The sequence below is a fragment of the Episyrphus balteatus genome, chromosome 2 (assembly GCF_945859705.1).
Source record: "Episyrphus balteatus chromosome 2, idEpiBalt1.1, whole genome shotgun sequence".
NCBI lineage: Eukaryota > Metazoa > Arthropoda > Insecta > Diptera > Syrphidae > Episyrphus > Episyrphus balteatus.
Window position 1 is genome coordinate 4,671,659 of NC_079135.1, and position 21,741 is coordinate 4,693,399.

Genomic DNA, 21,741 nt, shown 5'->3' on the forward strand with positions numbered 1-21,741 from the left:
AAAGTCTTCTTAGGTGTTTAAATTCTGTTTGTGAAATTGCAATGACTACAGATTTTTGTTAATAGAACTTCCTTATAACTGGTATAAACTGGTCTAAAAAATATCAATATATGCAAAATATCTAAAAGAAAAAACATTTATAAGAAAGCCTCCAAGGCTGCTGATTTATAATGTTGCTTTTACTGTGAAATTCAGTTAGTTTATACCAGTTGGAGTGAATTTCTATTTGACAGATAAAAAGATTATATACTCTTTGCCAACGAACAAATTTCCTTTTCAATTTTATTCGGATCCTAACAATAGCCTAGTTTACAAAAGAATCAAGCAATTTTGCTAATAATGCCTAATCTTCTTAAAGAAAGATCAAATATAAATTCTTGAAGAATTTTGACACAAAGAACACATAACAATAATAGATCTGTTTGATTAATCGATGCAGTCATTTTGAGTAGTTCAATGTTCTAAATTCTATGAATAGCTCAATCTACTTCAAATAACCAAAAATGTTTAACCACAATCCACATTAGCAATCAAGAAATCATTATAAAGTTCCTCCCAATAAAAATGATCTTCATTTTTCTAATCAACACCAACGCTTACATTATTCTTGTTCAAAGAAATGACCATTACAATTTGACCTAATTCTCACAAACTGCATAGAAAAAAAAAAGTATCATGTGTTTCCACCTTCAAAAAGCCACACATTCGTTCAAAACCAATGCCGGGCAGCCGAAAAAAAAAACCAAACCATAAGTCAATTTTTAGCTTTGAGGTTGAAAGCCATTAACACAAATCGCCGAGCCGATCGTTTTTCAAAATTTGCCAGCGATTAATCAATTGGTATATATATATTTTCTTCTTCTTTAAGTCATCGTCGCTGGGTATACAAACACAACATAAAGAAACATGCGGAATAAGTCTTATAGGCACATCATGAGTTTAATGTTAAATCGTGGGAGTTGTGAAAAAATCAACGCCACCACACAGAGGTCTGGGTCAAGCGAGTGCCTTGGAGAGAGGCATCATCAACTTTTAACAGCGCGAAAACAATCATTTGTATTTTATTTGTTTAAAACTGTTGATTTTGTGTATATGAGTGTGTTGTACGTAGATGTCTGTATTAATGTGTTTTGTGCAAAAATTTCAATGAAGGATCATGTTACCTTTATTATACTCTATAGGCTTAAGGGCATTACTTTTTTGATTTGTAAGTAGGCGGATCTCCTGACACAGAACTCGTGTGATGAGTTATGAGAAACTATTAATTCAATATAGACTTGATGTTGTTCTTTGTTCATAAAAAAGTCTTCTTTGTGTTAATTTTGATTGAAATTGACACTTTTTTGTAATTGGTATAAACTAACGGTAAAATTTGTCCAGGTCAAAATAAATCCTAAGTCGGTTAGTTATAGTTAGCTGCCAATGCACTTATTCTACGCTGACTGGTATAAATTAGTCTAAATAGGGTTGTAGTGTTTACCATGTCCATTTGACTGGTATAAAAAATACAGCTAATAAAACTATAAAATTCTTGGACAATAAAGTGTTGATGGTAGGTCAATAAACCTTTTCTTGTAAAAAAGCAGAAGAGTTAAAAAAAGGACTGTGCTATTGCTATACACTAACTGGTATAATTTTGTATGATTTTACTGGGTTTCTATCCTAAACCTTAACTGGTATAAGGATATGAATTAGTTAAACAAAAATATATTATGATTCATCCAGGTCTCATTGAATGTTCTTGCAAAACTGCGAAAGAAGTAAATTCTAACTGGTATAATTTAGTTCCTATAATTTGAATAGTGAATTGTAACAGATATATCTTAACGATGTAATTTGTAACAATCATGATAGAAAAAATTACCACTTCAAGGTAGTTCTAGTTTATAGTTCGCGTGCATCACGTATAAACTTTTTGACATTTAACCTCTATAATAATTGTATTACTTACCTAACTGTTATATTTTTAGATTTTCTACGAAATGTCTTATTCGATTGAAGTTTTTCATAAAATCATATTGTTTCTAATAACTTCTTCAATTATCCTGACCTATTTAACTTATTTCAAATGCTTTAAAAATTTTCGGTCATAATTGACATGAAATTGAAAAACTATCACGCGATAATAATAGTGAGAGGTATTTGGCACATATTCAAGACTTTCCCATGAATCACTCAAATTTTTTAAAGTTACCCTACATTTTCTAGGAATTTCATCACTAAAAAAGCACAAAACATCAAATAGGTTAGTCATATCATTACATTACAAGTTTTTTGTATTCATAATTTTGCAAATAGAGGAAAGAAAAATGCATGAAAGACTTTAACACGCGAGACTTCTTGTCAAAAGACCATGTATACAAGCACATTCATTATAAATACAAACCTTTACAAAATTCGTTCTCATATAATAGATTCGTCCTTGCATTCATACATGGAGATGGAGACAGAGACAGACGAAGAGACGACAGAGAGACGACAGAGAGAGAGGTTTAGCATGGGAACATTTCAAACATGCTGTAATCATTAACACCATCAGCATATAGAGCTTGTATGAATGTTGGTGGCCATTGAAATCACCACCCAAACAAAACGATTTCAAAAACTCTATAATTAGATACAAAAACTACTTCTCTCAACAACGAAACGGATACCTGAGCAATTATTATCTAACAAACAACAAGATACAATTTTTTTGTTTGGTGTTGTGGTGCTCCAGCTGACAAATTTTATCGCTTGTCACTTAATTATGGCTGGAAGGAGCGCTCTTTTGGACGGAACAAAAAAAGATTGCGCCACCACTAACACTAGTTGGTATCACGGATTTGTAATAAAGATCATGACAAGCTGAAGAAAAACACTCTTGCAGTAGAGTGTAGCAGCTCAGCAGACGACTAATCAACTTGTTAAATGGTCGAAACGTGGCTAAAAGTTGTTGTTGGTTGGCAGCATATGTATAGTTTGTGAGAAAACTAATTTTTGCATTGCTGCAGCTGATTTAAGTCTGATTTCAAAACATGCATGTAGTTAATCGTGTTTTTTTGTCAGTCATTGTTGTTGTTGTAAAATTTGTTTAGTGAATATCGGTAGATGATTAAAACTAGGATAACCTGATAAGCCTTTGAGGTTGCCTTTATATATATTTGAGTGGTGGTTGACATAATATTTTGTTATGGCTATGACAATAGATAAGTGTATAACAGTTAGTAACTAAGTTCTTCTTTGTATTATTATTAGACGTTGATATGTACATTTTTATACCAGTCGCAAGAAAACTATAGACAAGACTTTGATGTATGATTTAAGCTTCTGTTCATTTTTGTCCACATTACGACATTTTTCCTAAATATGTACTGAGTTTTATACCAGTGTATACCAGTTTTCACGCAAGAACATGTAAATCTGTTCAGATTTGACGTTTTAATAGTCAAAAGGTATGGTTGTCGTTTTCTTTATGTGTTCTTTACTGTCATATATAAAGTTATAACAGTTTTAAGCACAATTTTTTTGGTACATATTAACATCGTTGCAGTTATACTTCACTGCCAAACGATGTGACATATATTAATTGCGACACTTCAAAAAGGTTTTCAAGCGATGATAATGATTAAGAATTATAGTTCTAATGTGTGTACCTACTTTAGCACTATAAGCAGACACGCCTTTTTTAGGATTTACTTGTATACCAGTTTATAACAATAATCAGTTCAATAGTGTTTAGTTTTTTTTTTGTTATACTTCTTTTCCGGCATTTGTATCAGAGTGAAAAACTTTTTTTTGACAAATGTCAAAATGACATTTACCTATACTAACTAACCCAGCGATTACATCAAATTATTATGGTGTGAATCTACCAAATTTTAAAAGGCACACGAAAACCTACGTAAAAGTTTTGATAAAAGTGAATTTTTGTGTGTTCACCTGTTCACATATTTATTTTCTTATACACGGAGAAAAATGAATCTAGTATTTTATACTCCATATGACTAGTAAGGTAATTAAAGTAAAAAGCCCTAGATTTTGAGTAAAATTTACCTTACGTATTGAACATTTCTTGGATCAGTAAAGTAATTTTTACAAGAAAATTATGGTGAAAAAATTATAGTAGTATATACCTTACGAGTAGCAATATTTTCTTTACGTAGAGTCAAATATACCTTCAACCAAAAAAGATTCTAGTAAAACATATTTTACAAATTTAACTATTCTTTGAATAAGTTTTACCTTACACTAAAGTAATAATAATACTGAATTCTAGGAATTTTCCCCAATAGAGATCAGTGCCCTCGATACACAGAAAAAACTCTTAAAGCTGTCATTGAAAAGTGCGCCATTTGTTCTCCATTTGTGTTTAATTTTTATTTTTTGTCAAAGCTTTTAGGTGACGAGTGCGGGATAATTACATTAATTCATAAAGAATTCGCAAACAATTGGATCAAATAAAGTCAATTTAATTTTTGTTGATGATATTTGTCTAAATAAAATTGTATGCATTTATCTTACAAAAATTAATTAAAATAAAAAAAGGTGATTTTTGTAATTATTGAAAAATATAACAGGGTCATACGTTACTTACTTCTAAATAGCTTTGAGGATTAAGTACGTGTTACCTAGTTATGCTTTTCAATAATTACAAAAATCAACTTTTTTATTTTAATTTTTGTAAGATAAGTGCATACAATTTTATTTAGAAAAATGTCATCAATAAAAATGAAATTGACTCTATTTGATCCAATCTGTAACTAAATTATATACCTTCCATAGAGAAGTTCAATTTACTTTAAAAATCAGTATTTTCAGCCTTATAGTAAGGTTAAATATATACCTAACTTTCTAGTAATTTCTATTAAAAATTCATACAAAAAAAGGCTTTACTGTAAAGTTAATCATAAGCTATAAATTTACTAGAAAAGTAAGGTAAATTCCATTTTATTGGGGAGTCATCCCTATTTAAACTTTACATTAAAGTTAAATTTACCAGAAATAAGGTGGTTCATACCTTATTTTTTCTCCGTGTAGGTATCAAATGTCATAAGTGAAGTATAGTTACTCTTAAAACTAAAGTCCTCTTGCGATGTTAATCATTTAAATCCCTTTTTTCACGTGTTCGTATCATGACATAATCAAAAATCAAACCCAAAACGAAATTTAAATATTCAATTATTTCACTTGCATAAGCCACTTCTCTGACATAATTGAACATAAAATCACCTGTCAGAAATACTGACAAGTTATCCATGCAAAATAAACCTCTCAAAGAATTCCGTCCGTGTCGGTCGGACGCATGCAAAGGAATTTATTCGTTATCCACTTCACCTTGAATACAATTTCCCTTTTTTTGTTACTCCAATTTGTATTTTGGTGAAAGTTCGATGTAGATAAACGAAATCCTTGTTAAAGCAAAACAAAACATCAAAATACACTTAAAAATAAATGTTCCATTTATCGAATTTATCGGGAGTAGAGGAATACGTCAGCTTAGAGTCTATATATGCAGATGAAAGAAAGAATTGTTGATAGGTTGATTTCAAAATCTTATTTTTGTTTTGTTGTTTCAATCAAATCTGTTATACAGAGCGCAGATGTTTGTTGTATATCTTTTTGTGTAGGTATACGCATCATAATTGTCTGCCGCCATCATAGCACACCATACTCTCGCAACCACTTTAAAGAGAAGATGGGTATCTTATTTTGAAAAAAAAGAGTTTAGCTCGTTAGCGCAATTCTCCTCCGAATCCACCAACTTATGCGCAATGCACTTATAATAATAGGAAACAACATTTAGATTAATTATACGATTGTTTTAATAACACTGGAAACGCTAATAATCGAGATAAAGAAAGTGGGAGAGAGCGAGTGAGCCACTTGTGGGAGGAGAAATCAATTTGCAAGTGCAAACACTCTCTTGATCCCCAAGTCCAAGACCATAGTCTCCATAGCCATATAATAGTTTGGTGTTTTGTATGAACTAGTAGTCGAAGAACTGGCTAGCGGCAGTCTTTGTCCATGCCACACACATTCAATATTCCAGCGCATTTTCATGAAAATCATGATAAGATGGGTTATACGGTTGTGGTAATATGGAAGGCACTTCCTTTTTTTTTTGCTTACTTTGTTTTGTGGTTTGTAGTTTGGCCACCACTATGTGGCGAATTAGTATGGTGGGTTTTTAACAGCTCCTTATCAGCAATATAGATTTTAAATAATAGTCCTTAGCAGTGGGTTATTCATTGCGTTTTGATTATATTTGAAGAGAAAAAAGGATTAGCGTAATTTCATATAATTTTTTTTTTTTTAAGCTTGAGGAAGTCAAATAAGCGTTTACGTAAGAATTATACATTGAGTATTGTTCAAGAGCTAGGCCCACTCAGTAGATTAGGATAAAAGCTATAAAAAGTGCCTTATTGATTATATGGACAAAATAATTACTTTTTCCGCATGGGATATGGGATGTTCCATAGTTTCACACCATAAATGATGAAGTTTTTTTGACGATAGCTTGTCTGGGAAAATTTTTCGTTTCCTTTGAGTATAACAGTGACATTTGACTCAACAGAAGCTTTTCGCTTTTTTTTATACAGAGTGAAAAACACAAAATGTCAGCTGTCATATTTATCCAGTGCATCCAATGTTTTTTATCAGTTGTGCAGGCCCAACTGATTTTATAATAGTTATGCATATTCAGTATAACAGTATCATTAATATAAGTTAATATTTTTGTTAATAAACTAGATATGTATTCAACTTTGGAACCATATATTTTGAAGTATAACAGTTATAACAGTATGCAAGATACAGTTTTCCAATTCAGAAAATTATCTTCTTTAGATTAGAAGAAATGACAGTGGAATTTAAAACATACGTATTGTTGATCTGTATAATATAGACAGATTAAAATGTTTTATCTTAATGATTTATACGGACTGATGGAAGCTATAACTCATCAATATAGCAGTTTTCTTAACGCTACCCTAAATAAGTAAGTATACCGATAATTTTCGCATTTTTGAAGAAAACTCTTTAGCTTCTGAAAAACTGTTATATTTTGTAGGATGTCCGCTGTGTATAACAATATAACACTTATATTAGTCTTTGTTTCTCTTTTGTTTAAATCGATCAAGATGAAGAATTTTACTGTTCTCTTGTAAGGTCAATATACCTTTGGACACGGAAAAAGCAAGTGTCTTTTAATTTTCCAAAGTCTCCGATGCAGTAATTTTTTCTCTTTTGCACTCATTGAATTCAGGATACTTCCTATCTACTCGAGCATAAGATGGTTAGTCGATTGTATAGTACTTCCTCTTGTATAGTCTACCATCTCCAAGAGATCGCAGATAAGATTAATAATGGAGTCATAAAACTGTTATACTTTTAAGCAAATCTACATAATTTCAACTCTCCACTACAATCTACTACTTTTATAGAATTAACTTAAGAAACTTAAATGACGATAACAAATTGCTGTTATTTATTTTTAGGTTCTGTTCGTTTACTTATTTTTTTAAGAAAAAGATGGTCTGTTATAAAAAGTGAATTCCATCCTAAGTTTCGTATTTTGAATTAGAACCTCGAAAGTTAAAGATGTAATTTGGAAAAAAAATCCAATAGACCACTCTTTTATATTTCTACTGAAACCGTGGTTTGCAGTGTCCTAAAACTCAATTGATATAAGGAAAATGATGTCAATAGAATTCATTGAAGAATACACTTTTCTTAAATTTGAATATGGTTCCACAAAGCAGCGATTTATTTAAATCAAACTCTATAGACATTTTGCTTCCGAAAATGTCACAATCATCCAAACACAAAAAAAAAACTAAAAAAACACAACTTCCTTATTTACCCGAAACAACATTTCAACAAATAAGGAACGTGATTTAGCTCCTTGTTTATAGATATGTGACTGGCTTTGTCCCATTTTCAAAATAAAAGTCCAGGCAAAATTTTCGAAATTAAATGAAAAAAGTCGTGCAACTCCCAAAGAGTCAAATGATTAAACTCGTAAGCTTATGAACTCCCATCGGGCCACTGCCGCCAATATACACTGAGATGTTTAGACGAACCATCAACCTTAGAGTTGACCTCTTCAATCCTAATCCTGCAATACATTTTTATGTGTGGCACGTCTTATAATTAATTCGACATGACAGAGAAATAAAATCGATTCTTATGCAGATAACCCCTCAAGCTAACACAATCAAAACAAACGGTTTAATCACGATTTGATTGCATCGAATGTGAAATGACCCATCTTGCTTGCGTTGTGATGAGGGGGGGGCTGCTGAAAGAGGAGGTCCTTTCAGCCGCTTTTCACTCTCTTATCCAATTTTCGATGCAATGTCGCACACAAAGTTATGTCCCCCAACGGGGTAACATGACTCGATGCGCTTGTCACACTGGTGCAACAGATTTATCCTGCTCCTATTGAGAGGAGGCAGCACGCAAAAATCCGTTGCTTTGCAAAAGTGAATTTTCATTTTTGTTTTCATTTTCATTTCCATCACGATCGTGTGCTACTGGTTGCAACAACCATCACTACGATCCAATAGCAAGCAAAAATACCTTTTTTCCAAGAGACGTGATCTATATCTGCCTTCCTCAACAACATAGCCCACAAAGATATTGTGCCGCGAAGCGCTATAGGAGCATTAATCACCTCCGAACGAAGAGTGCACATCACAAACACAGCATAGCTCCTGAGGAGCTCTTTCTCTCTGATGGGTTTCTTCTTTCTTTTCTTGATCTGTATGCTCGCTGCGCTCGGCCAGCAACAAAAGTCTATATTGATTGATCGTGTCTTAGGTGAACTGCTTCTTCTACCGCGCTTAGCTTTGGCGGAATATCGCCGATTGAAGAGACTCCCTTTGTTCGCTTTTGATTACCAACCAATCAACAACAATATCATTTGTTATGCGACAGTGCATATATAGAAAAGATGCCAGAAAAGCATTTTTACTTTGGATGCACCATCATCATCATCAACATCAGTATCATCATCTTGATGATCGGAGAGACGACGACGATGATGATGATGATGATGGTTCAAAGAAATGAAATCGTGATATATGCGAGATCAATGAGATGCATAATTGAGCTACCAATTGCAGCTGATTGATTGTTTTGTTGCTACCAAATGATTTGTTTTCCTGAAAAATACCTTTAATGAGTTTAAACGTTATTTTTGTTTTGTTTCAATGTTGCAATAGGTGATTGTTTTGTTTGTTTTTGTTTGATTGTTTTTTGTTTAAGAGGAATGTAAGATGGATTTCTTTATAAGATTGTTCAATTTGTTAGAAGTTTTAATATCTGATTTCAAAGTTTACGGGTTTTAATTGAACGCACATTAAAGAGAATCAACGCAGATGATTGTACTAGATTACAATCTTGATCATAAGTACTTATCCTGAGTACTTTAGAGGCGTTTCTTGGGAGGTGGAAGATTTACTAAAGAATACAATTCTAGTACTATCAGTTACATATTCCTGTCTTTACGAGTAGAAGATAATGTGTAAATTTTAGTACTAGATCTACTCACGAGTCTATCGCCTCAAAAGGAACCCGGCTTTTACGACCTCCAAAGGAAGGCTACTATTATTATTTTTTGCATTGTTCCTTTGTTTGTAATAGTTCTCATAAGAAGATGAAAACCATAATCTAGTACTAACATTTTATTCTTCTCAATTAAAATTCAGTAGTTAACCGCGTTTCGTTGGAGGAGGTAAACTACTCATGAGTATATTGCTAAAAAAATTTAATCGAACGCACGCTACTTAAAGAGCAGAATATGTGTAGATTAGATTGTAGTACTAGATTATAGTTTCCATGTTTGGCTCTTTGATGTGAAGGGGTCGTAAGAATGTGCACAGCAGATGATTAAAACAACAATCTCTAAGGCCGTGTGTGAATTGCGTTAAATAGTTAACACAGTGTAAAATTTTTGACACTATTGGGGTGAATAAAAAAATTTCAAATTGTTTAATATTTTTCTCTGCCTCTTTTCTGCCATGAAACTCCTTTTTAATAAAAAAAAAATCAAAACAAAATCATCTGCAAAAAAAATTTAACTCAAATTTAACCAGGTCCCAGAGCCCAATACATTTTTAACAGCTCAACATTTTTTATTCACCTCAATAGTGTCAAAAATTTTACACGGTGTTAACTATTTAACGCAATTCACACACGGCCTAAAACAGTAGCAAACGTTGAGTGTCACGATTTTGTCCAGCTGAAATCGACTCGTGAAAACAATTACTTTCATCCTAAAGGTAGGATCACACTAGGCCAAAATGAAGTGCGGCACAAATAAACTATAAATGAAGTACACTCTGCAAAGTTAATTTTTATGTTGAAATTTTACAGGATATTATAGAAGTCAGTCATTTTTTCTGGTTTGTGACAGAATAAGTGACAGTTGGTCAGTTTAAGGATGGTTCACATTGACTAACTTATCGGACAAACTAGCTGTTATGTTGTTGGATAGACCGCAATTTTGAAAATGGTAACATCCAACGACGCACAATCTGTCCGGTAAACAGGATATTTCCATTTCTGATAGCCTGTCAATTTTGTTCTGTCAAGTAAGTATTTCAATGAGAACCTCGCTAACACAAGAAGGTGTGAACATCTAGACGAGCTATATAATTTGAAGTTGGGAACAAAAGACAAACAATTGAGTTCTTAAGTCCCCTTAGCCTGAAAAACGTCTATTAAAGATCTCAATTCTTTATCCACCTTCATAATTTATAATTTTCAATTCACGACAAAAATCAAAATCTCGATCATAATGACTTGAATTTCTCCTTCTTTCACGGAACTAAAGTACTTTTCTAGCTCATTTTTTTTACTTAAATGGAAACAGAAAAAAATGAATAGCCCACGAATCGGCTAGAGTGTGCAATTGACATCCACACTACGACTTTGTTAATTGCTTCCGTCATTTAAAAAATTATTCTCTAGTGCAGATCTAGTGCGCAGTCATGAGAGCATTATAATAATGAACGTTGCTATACTATTTTTTTTTTTGTGTGTCGTATAGTTTACATGCATCTCTATATGTTTGTTAGCGCAAAAAAAGACAACAATCCCAAGGACTGTTCCGCTTCGCCAAAAAAGTGCTTCAAAGTCAAAGGTCCCTCGAACATAATCGCGAGCGCTTTACTCTCTGGCATTAATACAGCCCTCTATGCCCCCCTTTATCCTCTGCCGTCTTTATACTATATAACGTCCACCCACCGCCCAATCGAATGTCATGCTTCCTTGGCAGAGTTGATTGCCATGCCAAGTATATCTTCGCACCGTTTAGTGTTGTTGTTGAGAGTCGCGCGGTCGTGTTTTGTTTGGGTGTCTCACACAACATAGTCCTCTATAACCGAAGCCGAAAACCCCTTTCTATATCCGTGTGATGACGGTGGTTACAATGATGATGGGCATAGAGTGATTAAGTAGATGGTACTCATAAAATTATCGTTAGCAAACATAGAAAAATATATTCAACAAAAAAAAACAACAACAACAACTAAAAGAAACAGAGAAGATCAATTCACCAGGCAAGAAACGAATGAGGCGCGGTATTTTCCTCCTCCTCCCAGTTTACTAAGTGTGTGTGAGCGACAGCTAGGAGAATGTCCATTTTTATTAAAATTACCAGGCAAATGTGTTTGACACGATTTTAATATTTTAACATGAAAGTTGGCAGTTTGGTTATATCATGTACTCTATGGCGGCATTACATTATTTTGTGGTTATGTTTGGTGTACTTACTGTAATCGGTTAATGAATATTTGCCAAAAAAAAAACACACACACAAACACAAAAAAAAAACAAGAGATGCGTGTCACTGAATATCTCTGGCATCACCTTGTTAATTATTACGTACACGCCCGAGTGCACCGATATCAAAAAATTATTCTATATTCTGACATGCAGTCATGTTCAATGCTGCAACATTGTTGCAGATGAACATATTTTATAATGAACCAAATTTTTTTTTGGAGAGAGAATATTATGCAATGGAAAAAATGAAAATAAACCAACTGGGTTATGATTTATATTTAAGAGGGACTACACAACGCTTGTTTCAAAATATTAATATTAGAATTGGAATGATATACACAAAACACAACACACTTTAGGAATGCAGAACGGTGTAGGTGAAGGCAAGCAGTTCAGGAATTTGAAGCAATTAAGAGAACGAACAGATCTTAAATGGAGCGAAAGTGTAGGATGCAAGTTGAATGAATTTACAAACTCAACAAAAATAAGTTTTAGTTATTCTCTTTTTTTTTTAAGAAAAATAAGAATAAAATTGTTGAATCGTCTGGTAAAAAAAGAATTCTGTTATACTGTTATACAAAAAGATGTGTATTTTTTTGTTGTTGTACTTCTTTTCTGCATTTGACGTTGTTCACATTGTCTACACGCAGCGGGTGACTCATTTTGACATTTCTGCAAGCCCAAAGCTTTGAGTTAAAAATTTCTTGCCTCTTTTGGCAATCTCGATTTTACCATGAAGTGCAAGTGCAAAAGCGACATATAGAAGTGTCAAAATGATTCAGAGGATTGTTGCGGATTTTTGACAAATGTCAAAATGACTAAAGACGATTTTCACATTGGCCTCACGTTGCCGACTCATTTTGACAGCTATGTGAGTCCGAAGATTTTAAATGAGTTTTAAATGTCCTGCCTCTTTTTGACATCTTATTCTCGTCATGAAGTCCAAGTGAGAAAGCAACACATAAACGTTAAAATGATACGACGGAGTGAGGTGCGAAGCCAATGTGAACACCGTCTAAGTAGGTCTGTTTGGGTTCTTTTTGGACAAAAATATGAAACCTGTCAAATTTTAAGGAGTGGGGATGAAATCCTCTCAGAGAAAGAAAAATTGTGTAAAAGTACCCAAACGCTTTTGGCACAAAATTTTCTGCTACTTTTTCTACAACAACAAAAATGTTAACAACAACAATAAATAATTGAAAAATAAAGAAACGAAAAATATCAAAACATTTTGTTTTGTTTTACAAACACTTTCTTTATTCATTTTTTCATAAATCATTTATAAAATAAAGCACTTTTTAACCATTAAAACACAAAATAAAAACTTTTTGACAGGTATGAAATGACATCAACCTATATTAACCCAGCTACTATCTGTGCATTACTAAAGTATGGGACTGCTTAATTTTGAAACGCAAGTTCATACAATACGAAAAAAAAATTTGATAAAAGTGAATTTCTATTTTATAAATACGAACACTCTTTAACCAAAAAAACTTTTCTTTTAAGCAAAAATAATTTGTTTTGAAAAAATTCAGTCCACGACCCCAGCTAAACATTATTTACCTCTGTATAAAAATTGCATCGACATCTCCCAACCTTTCCATCGACATCCATTAACTTTGAATAGATGGCTTTTGAAATTGAAAACAACTGTCAAAGGTCATGTGTACTTATACAACGATTATTTTATTTACATTCCAATAAAGTAGAGGTCTCTCTGCATTGAATCTTGCACTCTCTATGCAATTACATTGTGCCACACGCATTCAGTGTCCACATCTTCGTTGTTGTTATATTATACTCTTCCTGTCATGATGGACACTACACTGACCGCCACCTTCGCTGACCGTCAAACTCTGCACGAACAAATTCCATGTAATTGAATTGATTCGACACTTGAACCGGGAAAATCGTGTTGACGGCCATTAGCACGATATCCGTCAACCATTGTAGCAAAATAGACTTATACCACTGCCGTTGTGAGAGATTTGTATATGAAACACGCTGTATCTACCTACAAATGTGCGCATGCAGATGCTCCATCAAAAAACCGATCTATCGATTAGATCCGGCCAACTTACTGACTCCTCTACAGGTATATATAGAATATCCATGAAAAAGGCGACAGAATTTGTGTGTTCCTCCTTCTTTCATAGTTACTTTGCGGACAGAAAGCATTTATCAAAAGTCGTTATGGTCGTTCGACTTTGAATGCCATCTTTCTCTCTCTCTTTAAATATTACCAACAATATTTAGAAGATCAACCTTAACCTGCAGGCAGGCGCGCTTGCGCGCGCACACAAGCACAACATTAACATTCGCACGAATCGAAAATCAATGGTGAAACCGTCGTCTTTTTTTTTAGGTACACGAATTATTATAAATTTTCCCGAGACTCGTAGGAGTCGCGCACTTGGCAAACCATTGAAGCGTTCAATCTAGCAGAGGGCTTTCCCTGGCGAGTCTTTTCTAAGTCCCATGCTGTGTCGATTGATTATGAGGTGCCAGTGTTACCGATTCACTGATTATAGTAATTTTAGGAACAAGTGCACCAATGCCAGAGATATATATTCGAGGCAGTCAAATCAATGCAAAGGATTTTTAAATCGATTGAAATGTTATTTGTTATGGTTGAACGGAGATGAGAGTTGCTATTGATTCTGTCAGAGTCGATATAACAAACAGTTAAATAAATCTCTATCCTCAAGGGTTGAGTATTTTGATGGGTAAGTATAATATAAAAGAGCAAGTAGATACTTAAGATAATATAATGAATAGAGCAACCGCAGGGTTGTGTTTTAGGGTCTTTCGAGCGAAAGTTAAGTTATTGATAGAGTTTTATTCTAACGGGTGGGTTAAAAAGTAACAAGAAAAAGGTTTTTGAGTGATGTGTTGAAATTTACTGACATTGAGCCATTACTGTTGGCATAGAAAGAATAGGCATTGGACTCAGTCATCCGGACTGATTTTGACGTCTCTTTGCTGCTTTCTCGTTCACACTTCACGGTGAATGGGACACTTGGATATCTAATCGACTTAGATCTTTGACATTTCTATGTATTTCTGACAGTTTGTAATTTAGGTTTGTCCAATAAATTTGTCATTTTAAACCGTCTCTGGTTAACCCACCTTAATACGAATTGCTTTAACAAAAAAGAAAAAAATCGCCATTCGAATGTAAACCCTGAAAAGGCCAACAAATAGAATCCGTCGCACCCGTTACGTTGACGGATTCAACTGACAGCTCGATAAAATATACACGTTCATATGAGAACCGACCTATAAAAAATGACGGAAAGGGCGGATACGTTTTTGGGGCGGTATTTTATTGAATCCGCCGGTAAAACAGATGTGATGAAATCTATGGCTTGACCTTGAAAAAGCGAAGCAAACGTCATCGTAAGTCAGTCTTCCGTTCGGCGATTTTTACAATGGATGAAAAAATTTCAAACTGGAACGTCGACGAACGACGGAACGAACAATGTCAGTGGCGTTTTATGTACTCCGTCGTCGTTGGTGTGGGATAGCCTTTTTCGAAACAACATTTGCGGGACAGGGTATGATTAAAATCATCCAATTCGTATGCCATTTCTTAATTTCAAAGATTTTCTATGAGCAAATAGTTAATCGGACAACACCTTTCAGTGCATTGACCACTATATGCTGGACTCGTAACCTATGGAATTCCTTTGATACATTGAATCCACCACCTAATTGATGTTGTTTCGCCATAAAAAGTAATTTCATCTAATATGGCACCAAGCAAACATATATAAACCGCCGCCACTACTTGGATGCCACACGCATTGAATTAGAAAGATCATTCCAATGAGTGCAATACTAAAAACGCTACACAAAATAAAAACAAACAAACCCATTTTGGGAGGAATTCAACCTCCGTCCACATAAGGGTCATATTGAAAGAACTTGCTGCTGATGTTGTTGTTGTTTTTGTTATCCATTCCATTTTTGAATTAAGACTCCTCACATTAACCATTTCAAACTTAACCATTTCAACGTTTTTTTTTTTGCTCACTACAATTGCTAATTAGTCAGAAAGAAACTAAGAGTATATTATAAACCTTGTTATGACCAAACATATCGATAAATTTAAGACCCTGATTGTTGTTGTAGTTTGTTTGTTTTTTTTTTTATTAATTCACTGTCCATTTTTCTCCATTTCAGGTGACATCGATGACTGCATCGTTACACCGACAGTTCAAGGACAATTTACACCGTTGCCTGAAGCATTATGTGATGTGATAATGGACCTTACCGCGGAGGGACATTCAGCCACAATTGAAAACATTCGAACGAAGCTTGGCCTGCGATTTCCTCACATGACCTCGCCAGCAACTGAGGTCATTTATGATACATTGGCACAATTAATGCAGGAACAAAAAATCTATCAAACATCGAAAGGATATTTTATATTTACACCAGAGTAAGTTTAATGAATCATATAAGACTTCTATAACCGCAAGAAAAGTTCAGTTGATTTGAGGTCTCAAAAAATATGCCTCAGCAAATTCATGTTACTTCACAATTTTTGTTGCCTTTTGACTTTTGACAGAAAAAAAACATAGCAATGAATTTTTTAAGACCCTTCCAGAAACCTCAATAATCTGAATGGACATAGTCGGATCTGAAGATTTTTTAGTTTAAGACCTCAAGTTTTTGACCATTGTTTGTATTTTTTTTTTAACTAGACGAAGAAGAAGTCGATCGAGACCGCGAAATCACCGAACCTATCAGGAATTTGAAGAAGACGAAGAGCCTCATGAGCCTCGACAAATGCTCATGTCAAACTCAGAAGCGCTTCATTCGTTTTATGGTGAAATATCGACTGAACGGGATGGAGATTTGACGCATCAATGTATACAAACTAATTTAGCCGATGTTATTTGTGGAGGTTTGTTTGTTTACTTATTTTTTGCATACTGATTATATATTTTGAAAATATATTAAAGGTAATCCCAATGACAAAATCCTATATCCACGGGCAGCAAAGCGGCGAAGTGCATCATTTCCAACGCCACGCAGTTTGGAGAGGAGACATAGCTTACGATTATTTGGCTCTTCAAAAAGATTACAACGTTGCGCGTCGACAAGAAGCCTATCGAAAACATACGCACAAACTTTAGCCACAGACAGCAGCAGCTCGGAATATCAAAGTACAGATTCGTCATCACCAAGTGAGTTGGGGAAATTTTAATTTTTGCTTATGTCATAATAAAGAGCATTTGACAGTTGCTGTCATAATTACTGGCAAGTTTTCACTTGTGTAACTAGGGCATTTACTGCGGAAACTTGTTTTGTTTAACAAAAAATAGGATTTGATTTTAGAGAGATTTTTCGTACTAACAATTTCGCTTCTATAAAGGCTTAAGGATGAAACAGATACTTCTGTAAAGCTTTATAGGAGCTAAATTGTTAGTTGAGACACTTATTTTAATTTCGATTCTTTTTCTTCTTAGAAAAAGGATCTCTTCTATCTCGATTATTTCGTCGCAGTGGTCGAACAAAACAGCGACAAATCGAAACATATTCAGCGCAGTTTCCACCAGCTGAGTGGTTCAATTCACGAGCTGTTCACTTGCACAGCATTGGCACTCAAACAGCTGATCATGTAAGTAACATGTTGTTACATTCTTTAAAAACATTTTACCGTTTTAAAAAAATTTTCTCTTCCCCCTCCAAAAACAGGATATTCCAGTTTCACATACTCTATCCAATTCAACATTTTACGATGGCTCAGAACTCAGCCAACGTTCATCAACCTTACCCAGGCGTCATCGACGGCACATGTCCAGTGAGTCAACTTTTGTGATATCGTCACGTGATTGTTCGCCAATTCGTCGTCGCTCTCCAGTTTATTGCAGTAGTAGTTTACCTCGATCCACACAATCGATACCTGCAACAGCATCCAGCAAAACAACACCCAATCGTTTGTCGTCTTCTCAGCTACAGCCACCAGCTGGTCAGACTTCGAATTCGAATTCGAATGCGAATCAACCACCACCTCCATCATCCACTAATCCAACAAAATCAACGACAAAGTCAGTTTTGGGCAAATATATATTCGAAAAGACCCCATCACACAAACGGCTTGACAACCCACTAACCGTTGATAACAAAGCTACATACCGAAGTGTTCAGAGTGGCCCTTCGAGTTTGGAGAGTGGAAAAGCATCATCGATGTTCACCACCTCGGGCCCATCGAGCATAGACAGTGGAAAAGTATCATTTAGCAAAACCAGTGGCCATTCTAGTCTTGAATCGCAAATATCCACAAATACCATGCAACAGCATGGATCACCATCACGCTCAATACTCGTGTTGAACGGCTCACCACGAGGCACGCCCCGCCATCAAGCAATGAAAGCTCGTGCCGAACAAAATCAGCGTAATCGATCTTCGACACCTTCTAGAATTCTCGAAGAAATAACATCACAAATGGGTCCTAACACAAGAATTCCGCCTAAGTCGCAATCGATATCCACCTCGAATTCCAACAACTCCATCACACTCCAAGTAACGACATCTAACGGCAGCCAGAGCAGTATACCAAGCACAAAGATTTTCGTGCAAAACTCTCCGGTACGTAGCGTCATTACTTTGGAGAATGGAAAACTAATGGAAAATTCCAATGTGTTTATCATCAACAACGAGACAACCACCAATGAAAAAGGTGAAATAATAAGAAAGACCCTGTCCAAGCAGCATCATCCTGCTGCAGCAGCAGCCGCCACAGCGCATCTGAAAAAAGAAAGCTCAATCAGTGAGACGGACATCAATTCGGAGACTTGTGATTCAATTTCTTTTATCAGCGAAACGTCACCGGATCCAGGTGAAGAGCTCGACGATGTCAACTGCAAGTACACCAAGAATATAAACAACGATGCCACAATGAATAACAGTCGCAAGCTGTGCCTGCAACTCCCTCAAAATGGCTCATCGAGCATTGTGTATAAAAACGTTTTGAAAAACGATGCTTCACATCCAACATCGCCCACAGATAATACCGCTGCTGCTGCGGCAGCTGCCGCTGCATCAAAGCAGGACTTTGAAATCGCCGGGTCTGTGGGAAATTTACGCAGTTGCTTTGAGAAAAACACCAAAGGGTCACAAAACAAACTCAACTCAAACTGCGACCTAAAGAATTTACGCTTCGAGTCTGCAGGAAACTTGAATCTTCAAAAAGGTGGAAATCTTCTCAATTCAAATCCGGCTATCAACAGTGACTCTCTGGCGCACATTCTACATAAAAGCATTATCGCTGTGGGAAGCGAACCCAATTTGGCAATTAAAAATTGCGATCAGCGATTTAAGGGAAATTGCGATAAATCTGTGGAAAAGGAGTCATTGCTCGATAGGCGTTTCAGTTTATCCAAGGAAAGTACCGCCGAGGAATTGTACAACTTTCCAAGTCTTACCGATTTAAGCTTTAATTTTACGTCACTAGCTGCGCAAAAAATTCTACAGGGTGTTAGTTTGAATAGTATTGATACCCTTGTCGAATTAAATATGGCCGCGAATAATAAAGAGAAACAAAAACAACAAAATAATCAGCCTACACCAGTTGCATGCACGGATTATGGAATGGTTTAAGCGAAAAATTATGATAATTATAATTTTGAAAAAGAAAATTGAGAAGATAAGATGTGAATTGTATGCTTCTGGAAAAAAAAAATTAATTGAAGTTTGAGAACCACTGAGCCTTTGATAATGGTTCTCTTCTTACAACCAAAAGCAGTCTTATTATAGTCATCGTTATGCTGAAAACATTTTTTATAATATTTATATGTAAAGGTAATGCGGATTGTATAGAAATTAACAAATTATACATAAAATTAGTCCTGCCAGACAAAATGACAATGGCAAGTTTTTAAAACCCAGTTTCGTGTTTATAAAATACAAATTTTAAGTCCTTTTACCTAACCTTTTCTTAAGCTAATAAGACTAAAAACTCAAACAAATATTGATGCACCATGAAAACCCTTGGTTTCGTTTGAATGATACGTGAATGATGATGGTTCAAGAATTAATTAACGTTAGGTGCACATAATTACATCCCCTTTTGATTTGTCGTTAATTTGCCACTTATTGTAGTTTTAACTAATTTCCAATGTTTCGTTCAGTTAAAAAAATGTGTGCACCATTGCACTTAGCACTTCTCACTGACAGATTTTCATTTTTATCAAAACTTTTTTTGTACTCATGTACAAAAAAAGATGCCTTTTAAACTTTAATAGGCTCACACCATAAAAATTCGATGTAATCGCTGAGTTAGTTAAAAGTAAATGTCATTTTGACATTTGTCAAAACGTAAATTTTCAAAAAATGTACATAACTCTTTTGTCAAATTAACGGTTTAATAAATCACTTTGTCTGAAACTGTTTTATAAATTTGAATAAATCACTTTTCACTTTGTCTGAAACTGTTTTATAAATTTGACGATGAAACATTTTGTTTAACATGAAAACACAGATTGACGAAAACGAAATTTTGACAGCTAATTTATAGGTAAATTAACGACAAACCAGTTCATTTGCAATTGCATTCTGCTTACCTGACACTCAAGGGAAAATTTAATTAAGATCAATTATTATCTTTGGAATGATGCATTATAGTTCTTTAAGAATAAAATAAATGAGTTTCAATAACCTTTCAAATTCTGTCATGTTCTAATATTTAGAGTTGTATATTTGACAGATAATAAAGATTTGTAAAATTTTGACAATTAGAGCATCAGTTGGACACGTTTAATGAATTTAAACTGCTAAGGTGACGAAGTCTAGAGTTTCTGTCAATTACAAATTATGAAATCTTTTCCTGCATTTTCCAATAAGTTACTCTAAACATTTCATTACATTAAGAGCTATTATTCAATGATCGTGTCCATTCTGATTGTTGATTGTGAAAAAAAAAATATTTCTATTGGGGATTGGTAGATTTGAAATGCGATACAAGTGGTCAAGATGTGAATTAAATGGTGATAAGTGACGTTGAGCAATAAGGTCACTACTTACTTTATATTTAATTCAGTTTCTGACGGCTAGTGGCGCCACACGTATATTTTCTAATGCGCAATAAAACACTGATACTCCACACTGATTTTTGTAGTTTACTGACAAATTCCCAATTGATCATGTTATTGAAATTTACTTGTGTTTAATCGCATCCATAGATATCTGAACAGTTATACTGTTATACAAAAAAGGCCACGATCACAGAAATGGGTACGATGTCACGCTATTCCTTCTCCCTTTCACGGATTAAAAGACTTTTAATGTATTGAGTAAACTAAAGAAATCAGTGATCCACAACATTTTCAAAAATTTTTATAATCAAAAGAGAAACTAATCAAAAAACATTTAGGTCATCCGCATTTTAAAAAAAAATATAAAATTATATAGGTAACAATGAATTTATTTTCATAAATTTAAGCATTGCAATCGGTCTGCAAAAAATTATGATAAAAAAATATCGAATGAGCTTCAAAATAGACTTAAAAAAAAAAAACAATTTTTATGCTACTAAAGAGCATTTTTGAACTTAATATACAACTTCCTAAAAAATTAGGCTAAAACAAACCCAAAGCAAATAATATAATGACAATACACATACCTATATTAAATTGAAGCTAATTATTGTTTTTGTTTTTTCATTCTTATAAAAAAAATGTCAAAATTACAACAAAATTTATAAATAACTTATTTTTTTTTCATTAATTTATTTTTTTAGTGCCAAATTGACCGTTAATTTTTACTAACAAGCATAATAATAAATTGAACTGCTTCTCAAACTGTTTATTGTATTTGTATTTTTATTTTTTTGTATGCTTATATGTTGTTTTATTTTTTATAATTTTATACTTGTAATATATTTATATTTTGTATTAATTTTAAGCCGTGAAACTAAGTTGTTTGTACATTAAAAAAAAAAAACACATTACATTTTAC

General features: G+C 34.0%; 1 protein-coding gene across 2 annotated transcripts in view; it reads left to right on the forward strand.

Moving 5' to 3' along the window:
- Positions 1 to 20,188, forward strand: part of LOC129912616 (uncharacterized) — a 108,531-nt gene extending 88,343 nt beyond the window's left edge. For both annotated transcript variants that reach the window (XM_055990922.1, XM_055990923.1), the window contains 5 exons: positions 15,961 to 16,219; positions 16,485 to 16,687; positions 16,746 to 16,970; positions 17,253 to 17,404; positions 17,482 to 20,188. In XM_055990922.1, the coding sequence (XP_055846897.1) occupies positions 15,961 to 16,219; positions 16,485 to 16,687; positions 16,746 to 16,970; positions 17,253 to 17,404; positions 17,482 to 19,386 (2,744 nt within the window). In that variant the 3' untranslated portion in view covers positions 19,387 to 20,188. The remainder of the gene's footprint in view (positions 1 to 15,960; positions 16,220 to 16,484; positions 16,688 to 16,745; positions 16,971 to 17,252; positions 17,405 to 17,481) is intronic.
- Positions 20,189 to 21,741: the final 1,553 nt, after the last annotated feature.